At 45.1% G+C, this 23,780-nt stretch overlaps 1 protein-coding gene across 1 annotated transcript in view; it reads left to right on the top strand.

Moving 5' to 3' along the window:
• The first annotated feature begins 10,271 nt into the window (after nucleotides 1-10,271).
• Nucleotides 10,272-23,780, top strand: part of ITGA2 (integrin subunit alpha 2) — a 162,065-nt gene continuing 148,556 nt past the window's right edge. The window contains exon 1 of the mRNA XM_075589084.1: nucleotides 10,272-10,516. Within this exon, the coding sequence (XP_075445199.1) occupies nucleotides 10,471-10,516 (46 nt within the window). The 5' untranslated portion in view covers nucleotides 10,272-10,470. The remainder of the gene's footprint in view (nucleotides 10,517-23,780) is intronic.

Raw genomic sequence — 23,780 nt, forward strand, 5'->3', positions numbered from 1 at the left:
CCCCTGGTATCTACAGCAGCTGTGCAAGCTATGATTGCAGCCCCAGCCTGGGTTCAGTCATTAGGGCAATGCTGTCACATGCCCCTTCTGCTATTGGTTTGCTGACCTTTAAATACAGCATTCCCACAATGCTTCTCTGCCGAGTATAATCCTTCTTGGAGTTACCTGTGTTCAGCCACAAGCCCTGGCTTGTTATCTCTCATTTCATATCCTGGTTTCTGTTCTAGTTCGTTACACTAGTTCCAGTTTCCTCCAGGCCTGCTGCTACCTCGCTGAGGCCTGTGTTTCCTGGTTCCTGGGGTCTGCTGCTTTCTCACCATTGCAGAGGCCGGTTTCTGTGCTGAAGTGGTGGATCTCCCGCGTTTACTTCAGCTCCCCCGCACAGACCCGTTCTAGGACTCCTGCGCTGAAGCATTGGTTTACCAGTGCTGCCTGGTGGTGTGCCCACTCCGGTCTGCCTACCCCTTACTGAGACCGGTACCATGGGCCATGGTCGCCGCACGCACAGAACCCGCTCCTGTCCGGCAGCTATTACGCTGAAGCGGGACCTAGTTGACTTCCTGTTACCGAAACTCCGCTTGGATAACGTTTACCCTGATGTCTCCTATCCTGACCCTGGCTCGTCCACAGACTACGCTGCTCTCTCCAGTCCCAACCCTGCTATGTACGACTACGGACTGCACAATCCGGATCCGACTACGTGGTCTCAGGTCGGTGATTATACAACCCCACCTCAGCCCCGCGGTCCGGTCCTGGTTTGTGGCGAGCACAACCGTGACAGATACCAGTATCTCATTGGAGCTCATGTATTAAAATTTAAGTTGCAGGCCTCTAATTCGCAAAGACAAATAGTGGGGTACCACTTTCCTTTGACTCTGCGGGGTATCCCCCCCGTCAGTCACCTGTCTCCTGCTCTGCTCCTCTGTAGCTTGGCTCACTTGCTCTCCTGCCTTCATGTGAGTCACATGCAGGTCCCTCTGTACAGGAGGCTCTGGACATATCCTGACTTCCTCAGCTCCATGCACATCTGGGTGGAGTGGGCTGGAAACCAATCCTGAATCCAGTGCTCTAAAAACCATAGAATTTGGTAATAAAAAGTTTTCAGTTCAAATTCTTATCAATAGATCAGCAGAAGTCCTTCATTTAAGTCCATTTATATCCAAAATGATACTGTAGTGCGAACGGTTATTCTAACACAAACCAGTGGCAATCGCCAAAAAGACCCAGGTACATGCTGGGTACATGCTGGGTCTAGTTTAAGGCAAGTTTAAGGCATTTCTGCATTGACTAATGGCCCATCAGATTAACAGCGGGGGTCCCTGGCACTCCCATTCAAACTGAATGGGACTGCCAGGGACCCCTGCTGTGTTAATCCGATGGGTCATTAGTCAATGCAGAAATGCCTTAAACTTGCCTTAAACTAGGCAGGTTACACCCAGCATGTACCCAGCATGTAACCGGGCTAGTTTAATGCAAGCTTTAGAATACTCGTTGTCTCGTCTGTATGTCATCTAAACACATGACCTTGGAGGTATGTATATGTGGTAACTGTGTTAGAATCCTACTCACGGAGGTGGGAGACAATCGAGGGCACCCCGCATGAACGGAACTACCTGCGCCGTCAAGCCACACCAAAGCGAGCTAGGGTATACACATAATCAATGTGAATGTCAACTAGCTTATATGTAAGCACAATAACATTGAAATAAAGCCAAATGATACAACTCACGGTCCGCTGCGACGACTCCCATCAGGCATGCTCCTAGGCAAAAACATGCAGCAAGGGGAAATCGAAGAAGGAACAGCTGGTGCACAGCCGAAAAAAGCAACACTAGGACGCAGTGACCAAACAGATTATTTAATGTATAAAAAACATATAGACTAGACGTACTGATAAATCCTCTAACGCGTTTCGCACGGAGGTGCTTTATCAAAGAGTGATTTGTTATAGCAGGATATGTCTAGATGTAGGGCTTCCCAACTGAGATAGTCAGCTGAAAGCCAATAAAAATGCAATCAATCACTCAACAAAAAACAAACAAATAACCATAGTACTGTATAAAATCAACAGTACTGAACTATAAGCAATTCTGAGAAGTAAATACTAACAATGAGAGCAATTCAAACAATAATCTTAGATGAAGCACATATAGAATAATAAATTCATTAAACTTTGTAAAGGTATACATTTATATGATATCCAATATGGGATAGAGACTGTGTTTTCTCTGTATCTGTGGCAGTTTTAGAATAGAATAGAACTGTCACAAAAATGCAACAATTGCTATTAAAAAACTAGCATACACTGTAACATATGAAACATGGGCATATCTAAAAAGAAACATATGTATCTAATACTCAATTCATAAACAAGAATTTATATACAAAGCTTTCAATCATGAAGAAAATGTTTTAATTCCCATTCCAAATTCATACCTCTAGGATCGAGAGTATCCAATGTAAAAATCCAATAGATTTCTTTGTGGTTAATGGCATTTAGTCTATCACCTCCTCTAATATGTGGTGTGAACTGGAAATTCTGTATGCTCCCCTGGGAACAGTTTGAGAAGTGTCCGGACACTGGGTGTGACAGATCATTTCTCCTAATTAGCCGAGCATGTTCAGCAATCCTTGTCTTCAGGGGTCTGATGGTTCAGCCCACATATCTCTTACCACAACCACACCAGAACATGTAAATCAGAAAACGTGTGTGGCAGTTGATGAAAGTACAGATCTTGTGACTCAGTTTACGCTGTGTAAATCAACCAAGCGCATCGATAGTAAAATATATTATTTATTCGTGAAAAAAACGTAAAAGCATACAGGAGGTGTACAGCTCTAACACGTTTCGTCTCTAAACACTGTTAGGCCGATTTTAATTCTTAGCTGCAAGCTCCTATGGGGGCCCCACTATTAAGGTGTAAATATATTTGGCCTAATTGCCTGCAAGTGCATATATAAGCAACTTGTGGGAGACTAACCCCTCCCTTTTCTAGGTATTTTCTCAGTATGGTCCCTGGATTACCACCATTCACTTCACATGTATAAGTGTTCTTACTGTTATTAACCAGTTTTAACTGCACTAGATATATAAGCACATGCTTGGACGTTTTAACCCCATTTGGGGCATTTTCACATAACACTAGCTGCAGTCAGTGTAGGGACCTGCCTATGAGACTTACCTTGGCGTTTGGTGGAAGGCTTAGGCATTATTTGATCAAAGGATGTAACTAAAAGTCTCCTTTATCTCAAAGATTTGCACATCATGTATATATATTTATTTCACATATATTGTTAACCCATTAGGCAGAAGCGCAGGGATTCACTTTCCGTTTTTCCCTATTGTATGCCCCATTATACCTTTCTTTCTCCCTGTTATGTAAGTCATGTTAGCTGCAAGCAGTAACAGGTTAAATCTATGGCTTTTGACCCCCCTTATGCCCTCTTATGAGTGATAGAAGTAAGGTGGTGGCTCATGGACTGTGTAAGCCTATCAGGGATAGGTATAGACATGAGCCCGCGCCCTTCTTGAGTCTCTTAGGAGGGTGTGACCTTGTTAGTCAGAGTTCTGCTTGAGCTCTTGAAGAGAGAGGAAGCAGAGAGCTGTGAGTCTCTCCTATGGCAGGAGGAGTGTGCTCACCCCCATAGGCTGTGTAATCTCCCAGAAAGGGAGAGGGGGAAGTGCTACATTTGGAGGTGCTGCTGAGATGCAGGACAGGCTTTTACTGCTTAACAGAGCAGATGCCATACAGGGTGAGCTCTCAGAGAAGTGAGACTCAGTCAGGAGGGAATCTAGGGCTAGTCAGGGGGAGAGTTACCTCGCAACGACAGCCTAGATTTCCCTACAATATGCCGATAGCAGGAGTACCAGTGAAGGGGGAGGCTAGCTGTAGTGTCCAGGGGACCCTGGCATTCCATAACCAGGGACCACATTCCCTGCTAGGTAGTTGCAGGCTATGCTAACCGAAAGGACAAACTGTGTTAAAACAGAGGACTATTGCTCTGGTTCTAGTCACCCTGGGGTCTGAGGAAGCCTAAAGATATCTGCAGGGAGTCTTGTTGCCTGGGGCCTTGATACCCGTATCGTGAGTCTGAGAGGTCAGAACCCTTGGTGTGGCGTTTCTTGTTGTTGGAGCACAGGGAGTCAAAGTATACTTATGCTGAAGTAGTATCAAGTACAGTGTACAAAATTTAGTTTTGTCTAGCTGAGGGATAGTTGCTGTGTCAGACTATCTGCAGCCTCAGGAAAAGTTACATGTAAACGGGGTCTCAAGATGGTGTCCACCGCGTGTGGTATGTGCATGAGTCACAAAATGGTGCTTCTGCCAAGAACACGGAAACCGCATGGGATGCTGTGTGCCAATTTGCTACAGATCTGCAAATAGTTGAATCCTTTTCGGCGCCAACGCTGGCACTGCCCACCAAAGTGACTGGCTCACGCTGAGTCAGGTCAGCCTAAAGCTAACAGCCCCTCCTCAGTGTTTCGCCCAGGGGAGGAGCTATGTGTTCTCAGCCAACCAGAAGCTGTGTTCCTGCTGGGAGGGGTCTGAAGCGCAGCTCCACAAGCTCATTCACTACTGAGCCTAGCAAGAGAAAGGAATACCCTTCAGTATCTCTACCAATCTACCTCAAGATGGCTGCTGCTAACGAGTTGATCGAGTTGGAAGTCTCCAATTATTCTCTCCCAGGTGGCTACCTGATGGTGGGATTGGAGGCCAGATCCATCTTAGGTGCATATGCGCGCACTGTCGTCTGCCTGGTGGCCTTGTTGGCCTCGATGCGCGGTGCCTGCACTGTGGCACTTGCTATCTGTGGCCTGCAAGCCCAGTGCCCTCTGAGGTATGTGTGTCTCCTTCAAGAGCCGTTACCCCGACTGGTGCGGTCTCGTTCGGCTTTCTCTGCTGCCATGGAAGCTGTGGGCCTGTGCGCCCTTATCAATGTGGCCAGATGCCCAAGTAGTCCGGTGTCACCTATTATGACTGTCGCGGACAGGGCTGTGGGCCCGTGTGCCCTACAACTGCCGGTCCTGTCTGCTATGGTGATATCAAAGGTCCCAGGCCTGGGATCAGTATCTACCGCTGTTCCTGAGGGTGAGTGGACTTCCCCAGGGGTGTTGGGTGTCAGTCCCCAGGTGACCGCGGAGCAAGGTAGCTCCATACACATGGTCGACCGGGCGACTGGCTCACCTCGGCATTGAATCCTGGCGGAGGTCTGTCCCCTAGACGAGGAAGAGTATCTCTACTGGGCGGGACCTGTGGAGAAAATCCCACAGCCTACCTGCCGTACGGAGAGAAGTTCCAGCCCAATCGCTTTCATCCCTGAGGCTCCGTAGGTTCCGGAACGTCCTGGAAGCTCCGCGACTCCAGGTGACGATGGTGCTGTTTTTATGCTGCCTGCGGAGGAACCGAGGGACATCCCCTACCTTGCTGTGGGTGAGCTGCCTCATTCCTACTTTGTTGCAGATCCAGTTGCGGACTACCTGGATGAGGTGCCGGGTGTGGGCTTGTCTGGTGCGCTGCGGAGTGACAAACGTCCGGTTTCACCGGATGTGACCAATATATCTGTGTCATCCTCACCATCTACTCCATCCAGTGCATTCTCACATGTATGTGCCAGACCTGCTAGTGAAGGAATAGAAAAAATAAATAAGTGCGCACTAAAATATATACTTAATACAAAGTGTTAATTGTGATGTCAATTTAAATCAAAAAAACACACCCCACCATGTGAAAAAGGTAAATAAATATATACCAATGTAGATGAGCGTCTGCTGCTGTGTAAAGGGTAGCCCAAGACCCTAGAATCTAGTAACAAAAAAACAAACAAAGCGCACAACACTCATCGTGAAAAATGTAATAAACTATGTTTATATATAAGGTGTTTCAAGCTTATGCGTACATCAAGGTAGATTAATCAAGCATAGAGCCACAGAGTGGCAGTTACCAGCGTCTGCAACCAGGAACCACCAGAGCTTCACTCTCCTTTCCACCTACAGGTAGGTGAAATGCCAGATAATTGATGACTCTGCCACAGTCTCAATGTCCTGTAAATAGCGTCAATACGCTTAGTGGATCCTGGGGAGTGGTTGTCCTTTGCTCGCAAGTAGAACAAAGGTTCCTCTACAGACCTCACTGTGTTTCCCGATCAGTCAGGCAGCGTGACGGCGTGGTCCCGCGGGCCCTTCTGTGACGTCAGAGCACCCGCTCTGCTTTGAGTAACAGCATCTGCCAGTAATGATTCAGACCTCACTTGGCAACCACAGAGGCAGGCAACAGCGCGGCACATGCGCAGAAGAGGAAATCAACTCTGTGTTCAGCAAACCGTTTGACAACAATAAAATACACCTTGGAATATGAATAATAAAAGTATATAAGTTGAATGGTATCTCTCCTATGCGGCGTTTTGTAGCTCAAAAGGTCACCTGAAGGTGACCCCTAATGTTCCAGGATTCTGGGTACTACCTGGCCAGGGAGCTGGTCGTAAGGTCCTGAAGCTCAGCTGAGCTGACCGTGCCATAAGAAATAGGTACCGGCAGTCCCACGGTTATAATTTCCCCTATGTCCCGGAGCCTATAATGCAGGAGATAGAGGATAATCGGTATGAGAGGCTCAAACTAGCGGTCACTGATTATCTTCAAGCCAGAACCAGTTATGTGGAATGCGTAACTGAATCCAATATTTGCTACATCATGAGGGAATGGCTCATAGGGATGTTTATATATGGACAGAGTGGAAGTTCGCCAACAAGCAGGTGCCCCTAAGGTATAATCTGTTTGGGTGGAGGATTTTGAGGGACGGCCTGTTAAGAAGCCGGATCTTAGGTATAATAAATAGTTCTACACTCTGTCAAGTTAAGTATAAATATGTATTTCATCGCTGTAGTCAGTGGGTGATGTGGTTCTTTGTAATTATCCTCTGCATGGTATATGTAATCTATATTGTTATCTTTCAGGTTTCAGACTGACAGATGGTGTACCAAATTTGGACCCCAAGCGAGGGCATTGGGAATTTCACCCAGGGGAGAGTGTAACAGGGTATGTCCCATTATACCTTTCTTTACACCTGTTATCCCTGTTATGTAAGTCCTGTTAGCTGCAGGCAGTAACAGGTAAAATCTATGGGCTCTTGACCCCTGTATGCACCTCTTATGAGTTTTAGAAGTAAGGTGGAGACGCATGGCCTGTGTAAGCCTATCAGGGATAGGTATAGACCATGAGCCCGTCGCTTCTTGAGTCTCTTAGGAGGGCGTGACCAAGTTAGTCAGAGTGCTGCTTGAGCTCTTGAAGAGAGAGGAGAGCTGTGAGTCTCTCCTATGGCAGGATGAGCATGTTCACCCCCAGCCTCTGAGCTGCGGAAACATAAAATTCAGCCCAAGGCCCAATGCTATCAGAGCCAAGCACCATTAGAGGAATGGAACCTCTGAGACCATGCACCCCTGTGATTAAGAACTGCAGTGAGTGTCAGCCAATAAAGATCCTGTTCTAATATACCAGTCTGAGTATCAGTCCTTGGGCTGAAGGGAAAAGAGTGCAATAGTGGGGGCTGACCTCTGAACATCCTGGAGCCCATTACTGCTGGAGGCGCTAAGCACCATGAGAAGAACCAGAGGAAAAACCTTAGCTTGTTTTGATCTCAACACTACCACAGATCTGCTCAGCTCTCCTGACCTTAACAGGTATCGCACCATACACTAGGTAGAACAAGCTGTGTAATCTCCCAGAGGGGGAGTGGGGGGGGGGGGGGGGAAGGGGTTAGGAAAGTGCTACATCTATACCTTTAGAATGATTTATGAATTGATTATTCTTTATACAGTATGGTTCATCTAATGTTATTGTTAGAATAGCTCTCTACTGTATTTAGTTATCAGAATTGCTTATAGTTTAGTACTGCTGATGTTATACTTTGGTTATTTGTTTGTTTGTTATATTACATTGATTTTAGCAATATGTACTTCTCTTATATATATTTTTGCTTATGTGTATTCTGTTCAGTGGTTATCCTATCAGTATATTGTCTGATGTCTTACAATGACATTGACATATATGCTGTTGGTTTTTGTACAAAGTTTTTCTGTTACAGTGTGTGTCTTGATATGTGTTTCCCTCTGTCATTTGCATAATCTCACCTGTTGAATGATTGATTTTGATTGGCTTCAGCTCAGTACTGTATCTAGACACATCCTGCTACATCAAATAACTCTTTGATAAAGCATCTCTGTGCAAAACTTGTTTGAGGATTTGTCAGTACTTCTATTCTATGTTTTGTATACATTAAATAATCTGTTTGGTCACTACGTCCTAGAGTTGCTTTTTTCAGCTGTGAACCAGCTGTTCCATGCAGATCTGGCATGTCATAGCTGCCCCCAGCACATACGGCTCATTGCCCCTCTGTCCCTTCTCTTTCACCAGCTTTCTTAATAGCTAAGCAGTCATATGTCCATGGAGAGGAACCTGCTAGGGGGCAGTGTTCTGTTGTTGATGAGCAGACACAGGGGTTACGTAACAAGCATGTTACATTTTTTAAGCAGGGCTGTATACTCTGCACTAAATGTATATTGTACAGTAATTGTGATGCTCTTTCAGTCCAGTTGGGAGAAAAGTGCTATATATATATATATATATATATATATATATATATATATATATATATATATATATATATATATATATAATGTGTGTGTGTATATTATTCAGGGGCGTAGCTATAGCCCTGGAAAAGCCCGGGGGCCTTCGCTCTTTCGGGGCCAGTGCTCTCCCCGCCTCGGCAGAGGCAGGTGGGGAGGTGATGGTATGCGGTGGCGGGGAGATGATTCATGCGGCAGCGGGCAGGCGATGGTACAAGGTGGCGGGGAGATAATGGTACGCGGTGGAAGGCCGCTGGCGTTGATCAGAAGAGCAGCTGGCACAAGAGGTAAGAGTTGTACTGAGGCACAGCAGGATAGCCAGGGAGGAGCGCGACCCGGCGGTCTGACCCAGAAGTTTTTCTTACTTCCGGTGTCTCCGGCCACAGCGCACTCCTCCCCGTCTATGAGGAGTGGGGGAGATGATGAGGGGGAGGAGAGATGATGAACGATGATGAGGAGGAGGCATGGGGAGAAATGAGGAGGAATGATTAGAGAGAGGATCAGGGAGAAAAAAAATTGCAGTCAGTATTAATATTAACGGGCCCTGAATTTTTTTTTGCCCGGGGGCCCGCGCATGTCTAGCTACTGTATGCCACTGTTATTATTATAACTTTATTGGGTGGAAAAAATGAAAATGGGAAGATATTAAATACCGTAAGATGAATATTAAGAGATGTGTTTTGATTAATTAATTGTCATTGCATGGTTAGTCATCAGTCATTTTTTACTAAGGAAAATCCATGGAAAAATAAATCTGTAGTTTAAAATCATATCACTATTGTGTTGGAATTATTTGGTCATATTGCATATGATGTGTTTTTCTCCATAGAAATACAAAGTACAACATAGGAAGTGAGTATGCAACATATTATAATTTGTGACAAAGATTATATTGATTGCTTGATGTAAAATGATAGTGTCCACAAATAAAAAATTATATCGCTGCAGGGGTCATGTCAACATGTAGATAGGAGAAGGTAGATGTTCATGAGATAGATGTTGCAGCAATATCCTTTTGTGCTGTGGAAAGTGAGAACATATGTACTTTGAAGAATTGTCAGAAGTGCTTACTATGTAGGGAGACCAGGAGGTCTATGTATTAAACTTTGCAAAATACTTTTTTGGCATGCAATTGGTGCACAAAATCTAATTTCAAATTGTTCTTGTGTACACCTATGTACTAACATGACATTTCTCAATTTGCACCATCAGCGTCAAATGTAGGAGAGGATCTCTATGTAGGAGAGTCAGTTAAAGACATACTTTAAAAATCATAAGGTACATCCTTATTTTTAACTAGCCTTAGAGGCACCTTGAAGACATAAACTGTAACTTGATATGCATGTTGGCTCACAGAGAAGTGGCAATTATCAAGCTCCACTGTGGAGAAAAATGCTTCAATGTACTTCCTGTCTGTTCACTTTAACTGTGAAAACATTAGAATATCCCTTAACAGGTCTAATAAAAGCTCTATTTATTTATTTACACAAATGATCCAGTAATGTTTATGTTACTACAGTATCTCGTCAGTAAATGTACCCACACTACGCCGTACAGATTACACTGATCAGCATGTGTCAGGCTCAGGGAGTCATAGAAGGATTGTAGGGGAGGAGGGGACCAAAGGCTGGTGTTTGCTGACTTGGGTGTATTCTTTACTGAATCACCCCTCTGCTGCCTCGCTCCTCCCAGGGATTCGGTGCTGTTGGTGTATATAAACTAAAGCCTAGGGTGTGCTGTAAAGTTTTTGTTACCACCAAGAGGAATATATTGGAATCATTATTAAGGATACAGTTTGTGTTGAAGTTTATTTAACAGGTTTGCAGTCTGTAATCTCACCTAGTTTTGATGATGGAAAGAAGCATTCACATTTCTTTGCTGTTGATCATTCAAGGTACTGTACTGTATGTGTTTTTTTGATTGAGTTATTAGGTTTACTGCAATACAGTTTCTCTAACAGTGCATAGATTTACTGTACGGGCATAGTTGAAGCAATATTTAAAAAATAATGTACTAAGTATTTCAAAGTAAGGTGCTGTTCTTTTGGCTGTGTACTGTATTTTTTTTTTATTACTCTTAATGTGCATTGTATTATACCTTAAACAGTTTGGTATTTATTTAGCTGAGCTTTTGTTTGTTTCGTTTGAAATGTACTTCATCTACAAATATTATAATTCCATAAGAAACATAAGAAAGGATGACTCCCATTTGTACTGAGCTACATGAGGTATTTTTCAAATAAAGTTGCTGTATGTTTCCCAGGCAACTTACACATTCATTCATTTTTAATTTTAAAGAACATATTTCCTAAATATTTCTGCTGACCATGACGCTTTAGTGACATCATAATAATGCAAGTCTGTCCATAATTTAAGCATGTGTTAAATAGCTTGGTGTTATTTACCAGTGTTTACCACAGCAATACTTAATCATTATTAGATTAATATGATTTAGGTCAGGGTTCTCAAATTGTGGTCTTTGGAGCAAGGTCAACAGTTACTTTAATGGGCTCTCCAGAGATAAGAACCCTTATCTACCGATGGCCCTTTCTGTTAGGTCAAGGCTAAAGCTTGGTTGTACTTGCTTGCATACTAGTCCACGGATTCTCAACGCTATTCCTCCAGACACCCCAACATGTCAGGTTTTCAGGATTTCCCTGCTTCAGCACAGGTGGCTGACTGAGCCATCTGTGCTGCAGGCTCTTTGACTAAGGCGCTGATTGAGCCACCTGTGCTGAAGCAGGGATATCCTGAAAACCTAACCTGTTGAGGGGATCCTGAGGACTGGGGTTGTGAACCCCTGTACTAGTCCATTCATTCTGATGTTGTTTCATACACACGCACATTATATGTATATATTCTACATTTGAAATATATAATAACGCTAAATACAGTACATATGGTGGTCCTGCAATAAAGGCAGTGCATGAGAAGGACAGATCTTAAAATAAATCAAATACGTTTATAATAAGCCCACTGACATCCTTTTATACATAGTAAGAGAAACATACAGATGTAACAATGCCATTCAATACTATGAAAATATGTGATATTCTAAATTACCTCACACTATATTGTCTTATCAGTGGGAGCAATGAGTCTGCTACATCTGTACACTCCTGTATTATCAATTTTTAAAGAAATTACTAGGCTCAGTGGTAATTAACACGTGGTGTCATAGGTTAGAGCTAAGGCTGCTAATACTGCTTAGTAAATGTACCCCTAAAACATCAAGGCAATGAAAAGTTTCACATGAATTAACAGCATTTGTCAAGTATGACTGTGAGCTTATGGATATAACAAATATAAAAACCTGTTAATCATGTTTCTTGTACATACGCCATATAAAATGTGATAGATTCAATTATAGTGTACAGAGATTTCGAAACCTCATAGAATTCTTCTTCAGCAAAACCCTAGTGCTGCTTCGCATTCTGTATTGGATCTATTTACTCTAAGGATATAGAAGAAAGATGAAAGATGCAGAATTTAGCAATTTGAACAGATATAGACAGCTTTATGAATATGCAGTAGAGGTCACCAGCTCTATTTATTTTAGATGGTTGCAAGTGTGATGCTGTGATCAGGTAGTTTTGATTTTTTGGAAGATACAATAACATCTTTTAGTTCCTTGGCATACAGTACACAAAGCTGTCAAAGTTGAAGGACTAACATGAGTATGATTTTGGGGTCTTGGAGTTAAATGGAAAAATCTAAAGCAACCTTACTCTACTGTTCGCGTCTCTGTGGTGACGTCACTACCAGGTGATCGTTGAGAAGCAAACACAAGGTCAAGACTTGCCGGAGAAGCCATGCCCTCTGGTGCAGTGTCCATCTTGCACTGAAAGGGTTTAAAAGTTTAACTTTAAGTTTATCATATTGAGGCCCAGGTTCACAATAGGGTGCTAAGCTTTAGCACGCCTTTACTCCCATTCATATGAATTCCCATTCATACAGTATGCTTGGGAGTAAAAATGTGATGTAAAACTCAGCACCCTTTAATGAATCTTGCCCTAAGTATATTATACTAAAGTTAATTATAGTAAAAAGTGGGAGTTTTACCGTGTGTGATAGATATTTCAAAGGCGTAGGCTTGATAGAAACATAAATATAATATTTCTCACTAAAACACGTTTTTGATGCATTTGTCAGAACAGGTCAAGAACATACAAAGTACTGTAGAAGTTAATGATCTCTATATTGTCACACAAATGTGTTTCGAGGAAGGGGCATTTGCTAGCACTGAGTTGGTGTCTATGTTTGATTACATAGTGAAGGGTAAATGTTATACAAATTGGATATTATCAAAAATGTTGTGGAATTGTACATATACAAACAAAATGAGTGAATACCGGTTGAATCCAAAAGATTGCATAGGTAAACAAATGATATATGCAGTCTGTTACATATTAACTCACTTTCCTGTGCATGAGATGTCTCTGCTTGTTCATTCAGTAACCATAGGAATCTTCAAAGTGGAATGCATTGCTGCAGGGTGTGAAATTAAATGGGAAGAGTTTTAACACAGCTAAGGTTTCACCTGGTTTAAGCAGCCCAGTCATATATTGTTGTATACTACTTGTAGCTTTAGTGCATGAAGCTGTCTACCATGCACTTTTTATCTAATCCTTTCATCCTCCCCCTCACACAGACTGCACACTAGGGTCCTTTATAGTGTGTCCTATAGCTCATAATGGACTGAGTTAGCTTCTGTGGTTTCATTACTTGCATTGTTTAAGTGAGTGCCTAAATGGCAGTACAGTAGTTAACAAAGACAAGAGGTGTAATATAAAAATATAAATTCTGTGCTACATTACATAAATAGGCCATATTGCTGGTTCTCTTAAAAAAAATATAGAATAGAATTTCTAACGAAATGGTCGGTTGTGCCCCTCTCTCATTTACAAGTAAAATATTTCTGGATTTGACTATAAAACCGAAGCATGAATCTGCATCATAGTAAATCACATCATTTTAATAATTATTTTCGGAGATCTGAGAGGTCCATTCACCTACTGGCCGAATAAGTTGCAGAGTAACCACTAACCAGTCATTGAACTGCCTTAAAATAACATTAAAAAAAAAATTACTTTTAAAGATTTCGTCTTGCTCTTTCAGGGGGTGTTTTTATTTATAAAATCTAATGCTGCATTTAGAGGATATGAACAGTTGAAATATTAAGTGTCTGGGTGGTCAAAATAAAGCTCTCCGCAGAACCTAGTGGTTACCAAGAAAAAAAATTTTGTAACAGGTTTTTAAAAGGTGCAGGAGATGCTCAGGAAAAAGATACTCGCATTGTAAGAGTTAAACTCGTACGCTTCCATGGTGAGGGGAGAGTGGCTGGTATTGCATCTTATTTCAAGAAATTCTAAACATTTTCAATTCAGAAATAGAATTCTGCCGATCTCAATATTTATTAATATTCACTCAGTATTTACCAAAACCTACTGGGGCAAATTATTTCTAATATAAATACCATTACATTTTTTTTTTATTTTTTTTAAAGTTCAAGATTGGAGTTAAGGTTGTCATTTTATTCAGATGAATTATTCACTTTTGCTCGTCATATTTATTAAATTAAAGGGTTTCAGCGTTGCCAAGTACAGTACAGGTAAGGATTAACCAGCAAACGCAAGCTTAGTCCCTTATTCTGTAAAATGTGATAAGCACATATGAAGTGCTATCACAGGAAAAGCCCTATTAAAGTCAATGGGTATTTTCATGCGATAGCACGTCATCTGCGCTATCCCACCTTACAGAATAAGGCTGCGCCCATAGACACAGCAGCCGCACGGAGGCTGAGGGAAAGCGGGTGCTTTCCCTGGCCTTAGTGCGCGCGTCGTCCGGGGGCGTGTCCATGGGCGGGCTGGTTATGTCATGGTGCTGGTTCGCCCTCATTGGGTGAACCACTCACGTGACCACCCTATCGCGCGAGAAATCAGTTTTGACAGATTTCACGCGCATCGCACGCCCCCTCCCGCTTACGCGCGCAAGCACGCTGTATAGACGCGATCACTGCCTTTAGGCAGTCTGATCGGTCCGCCCCTGTATGGACGCAGCCTAAGGGTGTAAGTGTGAGACTATTTAACGAAGTAGAACATGGTCTGGTTTTTTTTAACAGATGGGAAGCATGGGGTCTCCGGAGCTGAACCCCCAGTAATTTCAGCTCCGGGACACACTTTTTCCCCAAGATACATACCTCTGTAGGTATATCCTGCTCAGGTTTTAATGTCCTGGTCACGTGGGACAATAGGAACCTGCAAGGGATAATGTCCGGCTTCCTATTTAAACCACCACTTCGATTGCCACACTCAGCCCAGCCAGAGCTGTTAAAAGGACCACCGACACAGATATGTATCTCGCAATGATGGGGTTCCCCGGAGCTGAGAGGAATGCAGTACAGTTCCGGAGACCCCTTGCTTTAAACCTAGAACACAACTTGCTTGTTTTCCTGGGGGTGATCGGGCTAACAACTGCGATGGAGTGACCAGCCTGATCGAAATGGAAGTGGAGCCTTCTCCACTCCCCGTTTCCGGCATCCAGACCTGGCACCATCATGCAATCGCCTGTGGACCAATCACAGAACCTGGAAGTTCTGGAGAAACCATTGGCACTATCAACAGCCTGATAACTGAGCTTCAATGGCAAGTACAAACACAGGTGCTGGGGCCCTTATTAAGTAAGCTCCGATACCTCCAACCTGGCAGTATAGCATGGAAAGTCCTATTGAAATCAATGTATATCTATAACAAGTAACAGACATATGCATGAAAAATAACTTACTTCCATTTTTATATTAACCCCTTCACTCCCATTGTTATGCGAGGCGTAATAATACTCACGTGATTTTTCAACCGAACTTTAATTTTAGATCCCCAGAAACACTTTATCATGTATTCCTAATGAGTAAGGATTCGGAAGCTGATCTTCTGTCGACATAAATAGTAATTTCCACAGTGCCCGTGGTTAATGATACATTTTGTCCTAGGGTTTTTAAAGTTTCTTCGTGAGTTTTCCATAAACCTGTCAGCGCATATTTGACCATATATATGTATAAATAACAAAATACTTTAATGATATGCCAGCTAATACAGTACTGTATATCGTATCCTTCACTTATTACAACTCTGTAGGGGCTGTGTACTTTATCAAAGTCTCCTTGCAAAATTGGAGCGACAAATCTGCCCCATATTTATCACAGAAAAAAATTCAATGTACCCTAGGGGACCTTTTTGTTTGCTGCAGTTTTTTTCCCCCTCCAGTTTTGCTGCCAGGAGACTTTGATATATATGAGCCTAATCATTTAACGGCAGTAATAGCATTTCTGGTAAAAAAAAAAAAAAAATTGCATCCATATTTCTGAATGTATGCAGCATTTTTTGGTCACATAAATTCAATTTTTGGATTATTTTTCAGTGGCAATATAAGGGGGGGGGGGTTAATTTTAATTAAAACGCGGCCCGAATCTGCTTTCCTTTGAGCATTTTCACTTTATAAGTTGTGCAGGCCTGGTTTAAGGCAGTAGCTCTGCAGTGTTTAACGTTTTGTTAGATCTTGCCTGATGATGGGTTGTGTTTGAACTTGTTAAAAAGCTACAGTATGATGTGAAACAGTGAATATCACTTTTGTGGAGACTGTACTCCTTTGCAATATGGTTGCAATATGTTCATGTGAATTTTTTTTACAGTCCTTCTATAGGACTATAATATTCTTTGAAGAAGCGGCCCTACTCCTGCAGCGTCACGGGAATGCGTCGTCATGTGATGCCATGTGTCATCAGGTTGCCATAACAACGCAACGCTACAGGAGGAGGGCCGCTCCGGAGAAGGTAAGGCACCCCCCTCTCACTCCAACCCACACTCTCTCTTACCTTGGAGTGAGGAACGGTCCAGCGCCGGTCAGGGGATTCTTTAGCTCCCTTGTCTAGTCGGGCAGAAGTTGAATCCCGGCACAAATGGAGGAGGGAGATTATTGCAGGCGGTTAGGGAACTGGTGAGCCTCTGGCCGCCATTGCTGGGGAGCTGCAACACGGGCCCACCAGAGTAACCCCGATCACACGGATAGGGCAATCCACCCTTGGTGCTCGACATAACTGATCATTAGTGATCATTCACATGACTTCAATTAAAGTCAATTTCCATAAGCCATTTGTATTTGCTATCGTAAATAAGTGAATAGACACCTTAAGGTGTTATTCATTAAAGTTCAGTAGTGCCAATAGGGCAATGCACTACTACACAGAAACCCATTCAAGTCAATGGAAGATATTTTGTTCCTTAGTGCCCTATCTGAACTATTACACTATCAACATAAGTAATTAGAATGTGAGCTCTTCGGGACAGGGACTCCTTTTCCTAAATGTTACTTTTATGTCTGGCGCTTCTTCCCAGTATGTGTTTTTTATATTATTTGTTATTTATATGATTGTTATGTGTATTAGGCCTCGGGCATGGTCAGCGCTTAGGCGCTGACCCGTGCTGAGGCGCGCTGCTGCTCGGCAGTAAGCCCCTTCAGCCGCAATGAGATCGGCTTTAGCAGGGGCTCGCGCAAGCGTGCGAAAGCGTAGGTCTTATACAATTTTTAGTTTCTGCGCTCGCTGGAGCGCAGGGCCGGTCACGTGAGCGGTTCGCCCAGTGAGGGCGAACCAGCTCCGTGATGTCACAGCCGTCCCCCCCCAACCCCCGACACGCCCCCCGGACGGCGCGTGGTCTAAGGCCAGGGAAAGCACCCGCTTTGTAGAAACAAAAACAATTTAAATGCTGTTATGCACTGAGGATGGCAAAATGCAGTTAAGGACAGAGATGTTTAAAGTAGTGCTCCAGTTCTCAAACAGGTCAGGCTTTCAGGATATCCCTGCTTCAGCACAGGTGGTGCAGTCATAATGACTGAAGCAGGGATATCCTGAAACCCTGACCTGTTGCTGGCTCTCGAGCACTGGGGTTTGCCACCCCTGGCTGAAAAGTTTTGTATATTAAAAAAAAACAAACAAAAAAAAAAACATATATGTTTATTACCAGCATATTCATTAATCAATACTGTGATTTACACTTATAGCACAGTTACACACACAGTAACGGTGCCTGTGTCTTTTGTGTTACCACTTCCTCGTTTCTATAGTTACCCTTCAGAAATGTAGAAAGGCCACAGACTGTGAGCAGAAAAGTTTAGGCAGCTGCATAGCAGCGTGTGCTTTGAAACTGCTCAATACTATGCAAAATGTAGGAATATGCTACATTTGTAGTTGGAAAAAGAGGGTAATTTAAGATTTAATAGTAAGATATGAAATATTTGTTAGGAAATGGGTAGGAATTAAAAATTCGTAACAAAGTGTCATTTATCTTGCACATTTTTACCTCTTTATTTGTACTAGTTACTTTTTTGGTGCTGATCCTCCAGTTTGACCTCATTTCCTGTCAAAGGACAGGCAGGCACAAACAACTTGATCTTAAACGATGTCATCGAAAAAATGTCAACATTTGGTCCAATGGTATACCTTGATTACATTGTCTTGAGTTCAAGTCGTGAATGCTTACTTGTCAACGTGCACCCAGTGTCTATGTTCTTGGTTATATATGAGTTCCCTCTCCCCTGGAGTATTGCAAACTTATGCCCTGCCATGCCAAGGTTTTGTCTTCCCTTGAACAATATAGTCCCTTATCTCTGTAAATCTAAGATTGATATAAAACAACTCAAATTAGTTTTCCTTATTTAATACTTGTATTATCATGTAAAAAATAAAAAAAGATGGATTCTGACATTCTGCATGTAGGCTTTTCACTTTGTATCCCTTTTTCTGTGTAAATAGGGCACACAAAAACTGTATACTGTATCAAAGGAAAAAATCCCAATGCTTTGTATGGCATTCCTTTTGTTTTATAAACATGGATTTGTTTTTTGCACCAGTTTTGCAGGCGGGAAACTGATAAATATACACGTGGTGCCAAATGTAGAGAGTTTGGATAGCACCTTCCCTGTATTTGATGAAAGGGCAAGCAAACAAATGTGTTAATAACATTCCTGTGATTTAAATGTGTTTATTTCTTCTAGGTGAGAAGCATTCGATCTCTGGTCCAGAGCTGAACTACATTCATTTCAGTTCCAGTGACCCCTTGCTTCATGAGATATTTACCTCCGAAGGTGACCCCAGTAGCATTCCTGGCTGGGGAAACAATATGGATGTTTAAATCTCCTGCGAAATGGGAAGCTGTGACGTAATCCGTCGTGGCTTCCTACTGGCCCACGTGCTGCAGGAGATTTAAGAATCATGGAGGACTGGCAGCACCTACGGAGGTAAGGCCTCGTCGAGGGTGGCGCAGAGCTGGCGCACGCGCTCACGCTGGACCCGTTGCGACAATGCATGTGGCCTGCGTGAGCGGGCGTGTGCGTCTGCTCGGCGCTCAGCCGCTTGCCTAGCAAGCAAAATTGATTTTGCCGATCGCAAGCGTGTCACGTGAGCGGTTCGCTCAATGAGGGCGAACCAGCTCCGTGACGTCGGGGCCGCGCCCCCAGACGCGCACACACCTAGACGGCCAGGAAAAGCACGGCCGAGCAGGGTGCAGCTCCAGAGTGCCAGTGCGCCCGTTCCATACCTGGACGAGGCCTAAGTATCTCTAAAAGCAAGGGGTCCCATGAACTGAAATAAACGAGGTTCAGTGCTGAGATTCCCTGCTTCATACCAATAACTGGTTGAAATGCTGCTTTCAGCTGTGCTTCTTGGAGCTTGGAACATGGACCAGATGCTGCTGACCTACAGTAATTTATGATGACTATCATATCTGGTGGCATTTATGACTTGTATCAATGTCTACCAGGTGTACAGAAAAACTGTTACAAAACAGCACCAGATTCATGAAATAAAAGTGCATGCATTACATAGGCCCCTATTTACTTCATGGTTATATGACTGCTTTATTTTTTTGTACAGTAAATATCACATCTGCATCTTTTACCTACTTTTACAGCTTCTCACATTTTTTTTCAGATAACATTTGTAACAGGATTAATGATTGAAGCCAGGTGAATTGAGGTGTTGACTGAGAATACAAATATGACTGCTCTGTATCTCTGAAAGTTTTTGAAGGGGCAATGCCTCTTAGCAAATCAAATGAGATTCTCTTCGTTATAGATTACCTTTAGGTTTTTATTCCACTTTTTCATTACATTTTTTCATTGCAAAATATATTTGAAGGGTTCTGTATTTGGAGAAACAATAATGTACTGTATAGGATGATGTGTGTAGGGCTAGGTGTACTGCATAAGATGATGTGTGTACAGTAGGAGTACATGTACTGTATAGGGTGATGTGTATAGGAGTTCAACGAAAAAAATATCTGAGGGGGTATTCAGAGGGGGACAGTGCCCCTTCCAAGTCTTTATAAACAAAAACAGAAAGGCCAGAGCATCATACAAAATTACACAACAAGTCTTTATAGTTTTACTGTAAACGTGGCAGACATCGATACAAGTGATAAATGCCATTAGATGCAATAGTGCATTACTGTTTTCCTCTTAATGGCAGCAAAACACCTACAGTATAAGGTCTGTAGCAGATATGGACAAACGTGTTGAATCGGGGTTGGGAAGGAATTTTTAGCATGTTTAAATATTATCTAATTTTTCCCATGTTCAATATTTTTCATTTTCAAATGTTTTCCAATTTTTTCCATTTTCAGACATTTGCCAATTTTCAAATATTTGTTTGTTTTTAAACTTTTTTTTTTTTACAAATATTTAAATATGCAACAAAAAAAATCTGCAAATTCTAAATTTGCAGATATATGTGCCCAATTCTTATCTGTGGAGGTGTAGATATTACTAGTTAATGATAAAACATACTTACATACAGAGTGAAAATGCTATGTCAAATATGTCAAAGCAAACTTTTTTATTTTAAATATATGACATACTGTATGTTTGTATAAACGAAATGATTAGATATGTGGTGTATTTTGTATTTTGCTGCAACATTATTCTTTCATTTTAAACAATTACTTTTGCTATTCATTTCTTATCTCAAACATAATTTGTTTTGGCAACTGTTTTTGACACTTTTTCTATAGTCATTTCTACTCCTGGGATCCCCCAAAACAGTGATCTCTTGAAAAACAGATTGATAGCTTTTGATGAGCAGGAAATTACATCAGCAAATTCTAGGGGTTGTCATAGAAACAGCAGCCAAGCACATAAAAATGCTAGTAACTCCTGTAACTGTATACTGTACATTTGTGAAAGTTGCATTGTAAGATGGAGTTACTGTAGCTCTAGGTTAGAGGTAATAGTTGCTTTTGAAGTCATGCTTCCAAAGAAAAGGCATGGCAATTATTAAGTAATTTAGTGTAAGGATGGCACACATATGTTTTTCCAGTGGTGTAAGTGTATTTGCATCTTAGAGAATGGAACCAGAAAGGACAGGCATTACATATATATATATATACACACATATATATATATACATACATATATATATATATATATATATATATAGATAGATAGATAGATAGAGAGAGAGAGAGAGAGAGAGAGAGAGAGAGAGAGAGAGAGAGAGAGAGAGAGAGAGAGAATGGAACCAGAAAGGACAGGCATTACATATATATATATATATATATATATATATATATATATATATATATATATATATCTACTATATAGTAGATTTCTGAAATGTCTGTATGTTTGTCTGCATGCCCTGTGTCCCTAGGGCCAATCGCATTGCACCTTTGGCCTGTCACTCCCCTCACCACACTGTCCCACCCCTCACTGACTCTCATTGGCCATCGGCCAACACCACTGCCACACTGTCCCACCCCTCACCCCACTGTCCCACCCCTCACTGACAACACTGCTCTGGGGCGACCTCTCAACCCACAAAACCCTCACCGCCTGTAGCGCAACACTGCCTCTTACAAACACCCCCCTCCACCACCACCCCCCCCCAACCTCATGCACCCCCCTCCACCACCACCCCCCCCCAACCTCATGCACCCCCCTCCACCACCACCCCCCCCAACCTCATGCACCCCCCCTCCACCACCACCCCCCCCCCAACCTCATGCACCCCCCTCCACCACCCCCCCCCCCAACCTTATGCACACTACGAACGCACGCCACAGCTCTCCCGCTACTGCAGCCCATCACCAACCCCCCTCACCCAAACATACAACGCACGATGCTCCATCACCCCCTCCCCCCCTCACACGAACAGCAAACGCACGCTGCTGAACATACAATGCACGATGCTCCATCACACCCCTCACCCGAACATCCCCGGAGCACACCCAAAACCACCCCACCCCCCTCACCCATACATCCACCGCACGATGCTCCTCTGGAGCACCTCAACCCCCCCCCCCTCACCCCAACACAAAACTCACGCTGCCGACCATCCAACGCACGATGCTGCTCCGGAGCCCCTCACCCCACCCACCATCCAACGCACGATGCACCTCACGATGCTGCTCCGGAGCCCCTCACCCCCCACCATCCAACGCACGATGCTGAACATCCACCGCACAATGCTGCTCCGGAGCCCCTCACCCCCCCCCCCCCCCACACCCCACACTCACCCGAACATCCACCGCACGATGCTGCTCCGGAGCCCCTCACCCCCCCACACCCCACACTCACCCGAACATCCACCGCACGATGCTGCTCCGGAGCCCCTCACCCCCCACCCCACACTCACCCGAACATCCACCGCACGATGCTGCTCCGGAGCCCCTCACCCCCCCCCCACACCCTACACTCACCCCCCACACCCCACACTCACCCGAACATCCACAGCACGATGCTGCTCCGGAGCCCCTCACCTCCCCCTCCTCACCCTCTGTCCGCCCCCCCCCCCCCCCATCACGTGCGCCGCCCTGCACCGGCTCCGGACGGGAAGCGCGGCCCTCCTACCCCAGCCGCTCCCTTACCTCCCCGGCGCTACCTCCCGCTCAGGTAAGTCACTGCGCGTCCCGCCTCAGCTTATGGCGCCAGTAACAGCCTCGCGCCTCAGGCCCACACAGGGCGCTTCCTGCCGCCGCCTGCACGCGCCTCAGCCGGATGGCACATCGGGGGACCAAGCGGGCGCCGGGGGGGGGGGGGGAATCACGGGGAGGGGGGGGAATCATGGGGAGGGGGGGGAGTCACGGAGAACGGGGGGGGGACATGCACATACATTAATTATGACAATACATATGCCCACTGCTCTCCACCCCCCCCAACACTCCCCTTCCCCCCCACACCCCACCCCACTCCCCTTCCCCCCCCATTCCCCTTCCCCCCCCATTCCCCTTCCCCCCCACTCCCCTTCCCCCCCCCACTCCCCTTCCCCCCCCACTCCCCTTCCGCCCCCACTCCCCTCCCCCCCCACTCCCCTTCCCCCCCCCACTCCCCTCCCCCCCCCCACTCCCCTCCCCCCCCACTCCCCCTTCCCCCCCACTCCTCTTTCCCCCCCCCACTCCCCTTCCCCCCCCCCTCCCCCTTCCCACCCCGCTCCCCTTTCTCCCCCCCGCTCCCCTTTCTCCCCCCCCGCTCCCCTTTCTCCCCCCCGCTCCCCTTTCTCCCCCCCCGCTCCCCTTTCTCCCCCCCGCTCCCCTTTCTCCCCCCCCGCTCCCCTTTCTCCCCCCCACTCCCCTTCCCCCCCCCACTCCTCTTTCCCCCCCCACTCCCCTTCCCCCCCCCTCCCCTTCCCACCCCGCTCCCCTTTCTCCCCCCCGCTCCCCTTTCTCCCCCCCCGCTCCCCTTTCTCCCCCCCCGCTCCCCTTTCTCCCCCCCGCTCCCCTTTCTCCCCCCCCCGCTCCCCTTTCTCCCCCCCGCTCCCCTTTCTCCCCCCCGCTCCCCTTTCTCCCCCCCCCGCTCCCCTTTCTCCCCCCCCGCTCCCCTTTCTCCCCCCCCCGCTCCCCTTTCTCCCCCCCCGCTCCCCTTTCTCCCCCCCCCGCTCCCCTTTATCCCCCCCCCGCTCCCCTTTCTCCCCCCCCGCTCCCCTTTCTCCCCCCCGCTCCCCTTTCTTCCCCCCTGCTCCCCTTTCTCCCCCCCCCCTGCTCCCCCCCGCTCCCCTTTCCCCCCCCCGCTCCCCTTTCCCCCCCCGCTCCCCTTTCTCCCCCCCCGCTCCCCTTTCTCCCCCCCCGCTCCCCTTTTTCCCCCCCGCTCCCCTTTCTCCCCCCCCCCGCTCCCCTT

This window comes from Ascaphus truei, chromosome 1, assembly GCF_040206685.1.
Source record: "Ascaphus truei isolate aAscTru1 chromosome 1, aAscTru1.hap1, whole genome shotgun sequence".
In the NCBI taxonomy this organism is placed as follows: Eukaryota; Metazoa; Chordata; class Amphibia; order Anura; family Ascaphidae; genus Ascaphus; species Ascaphus truei.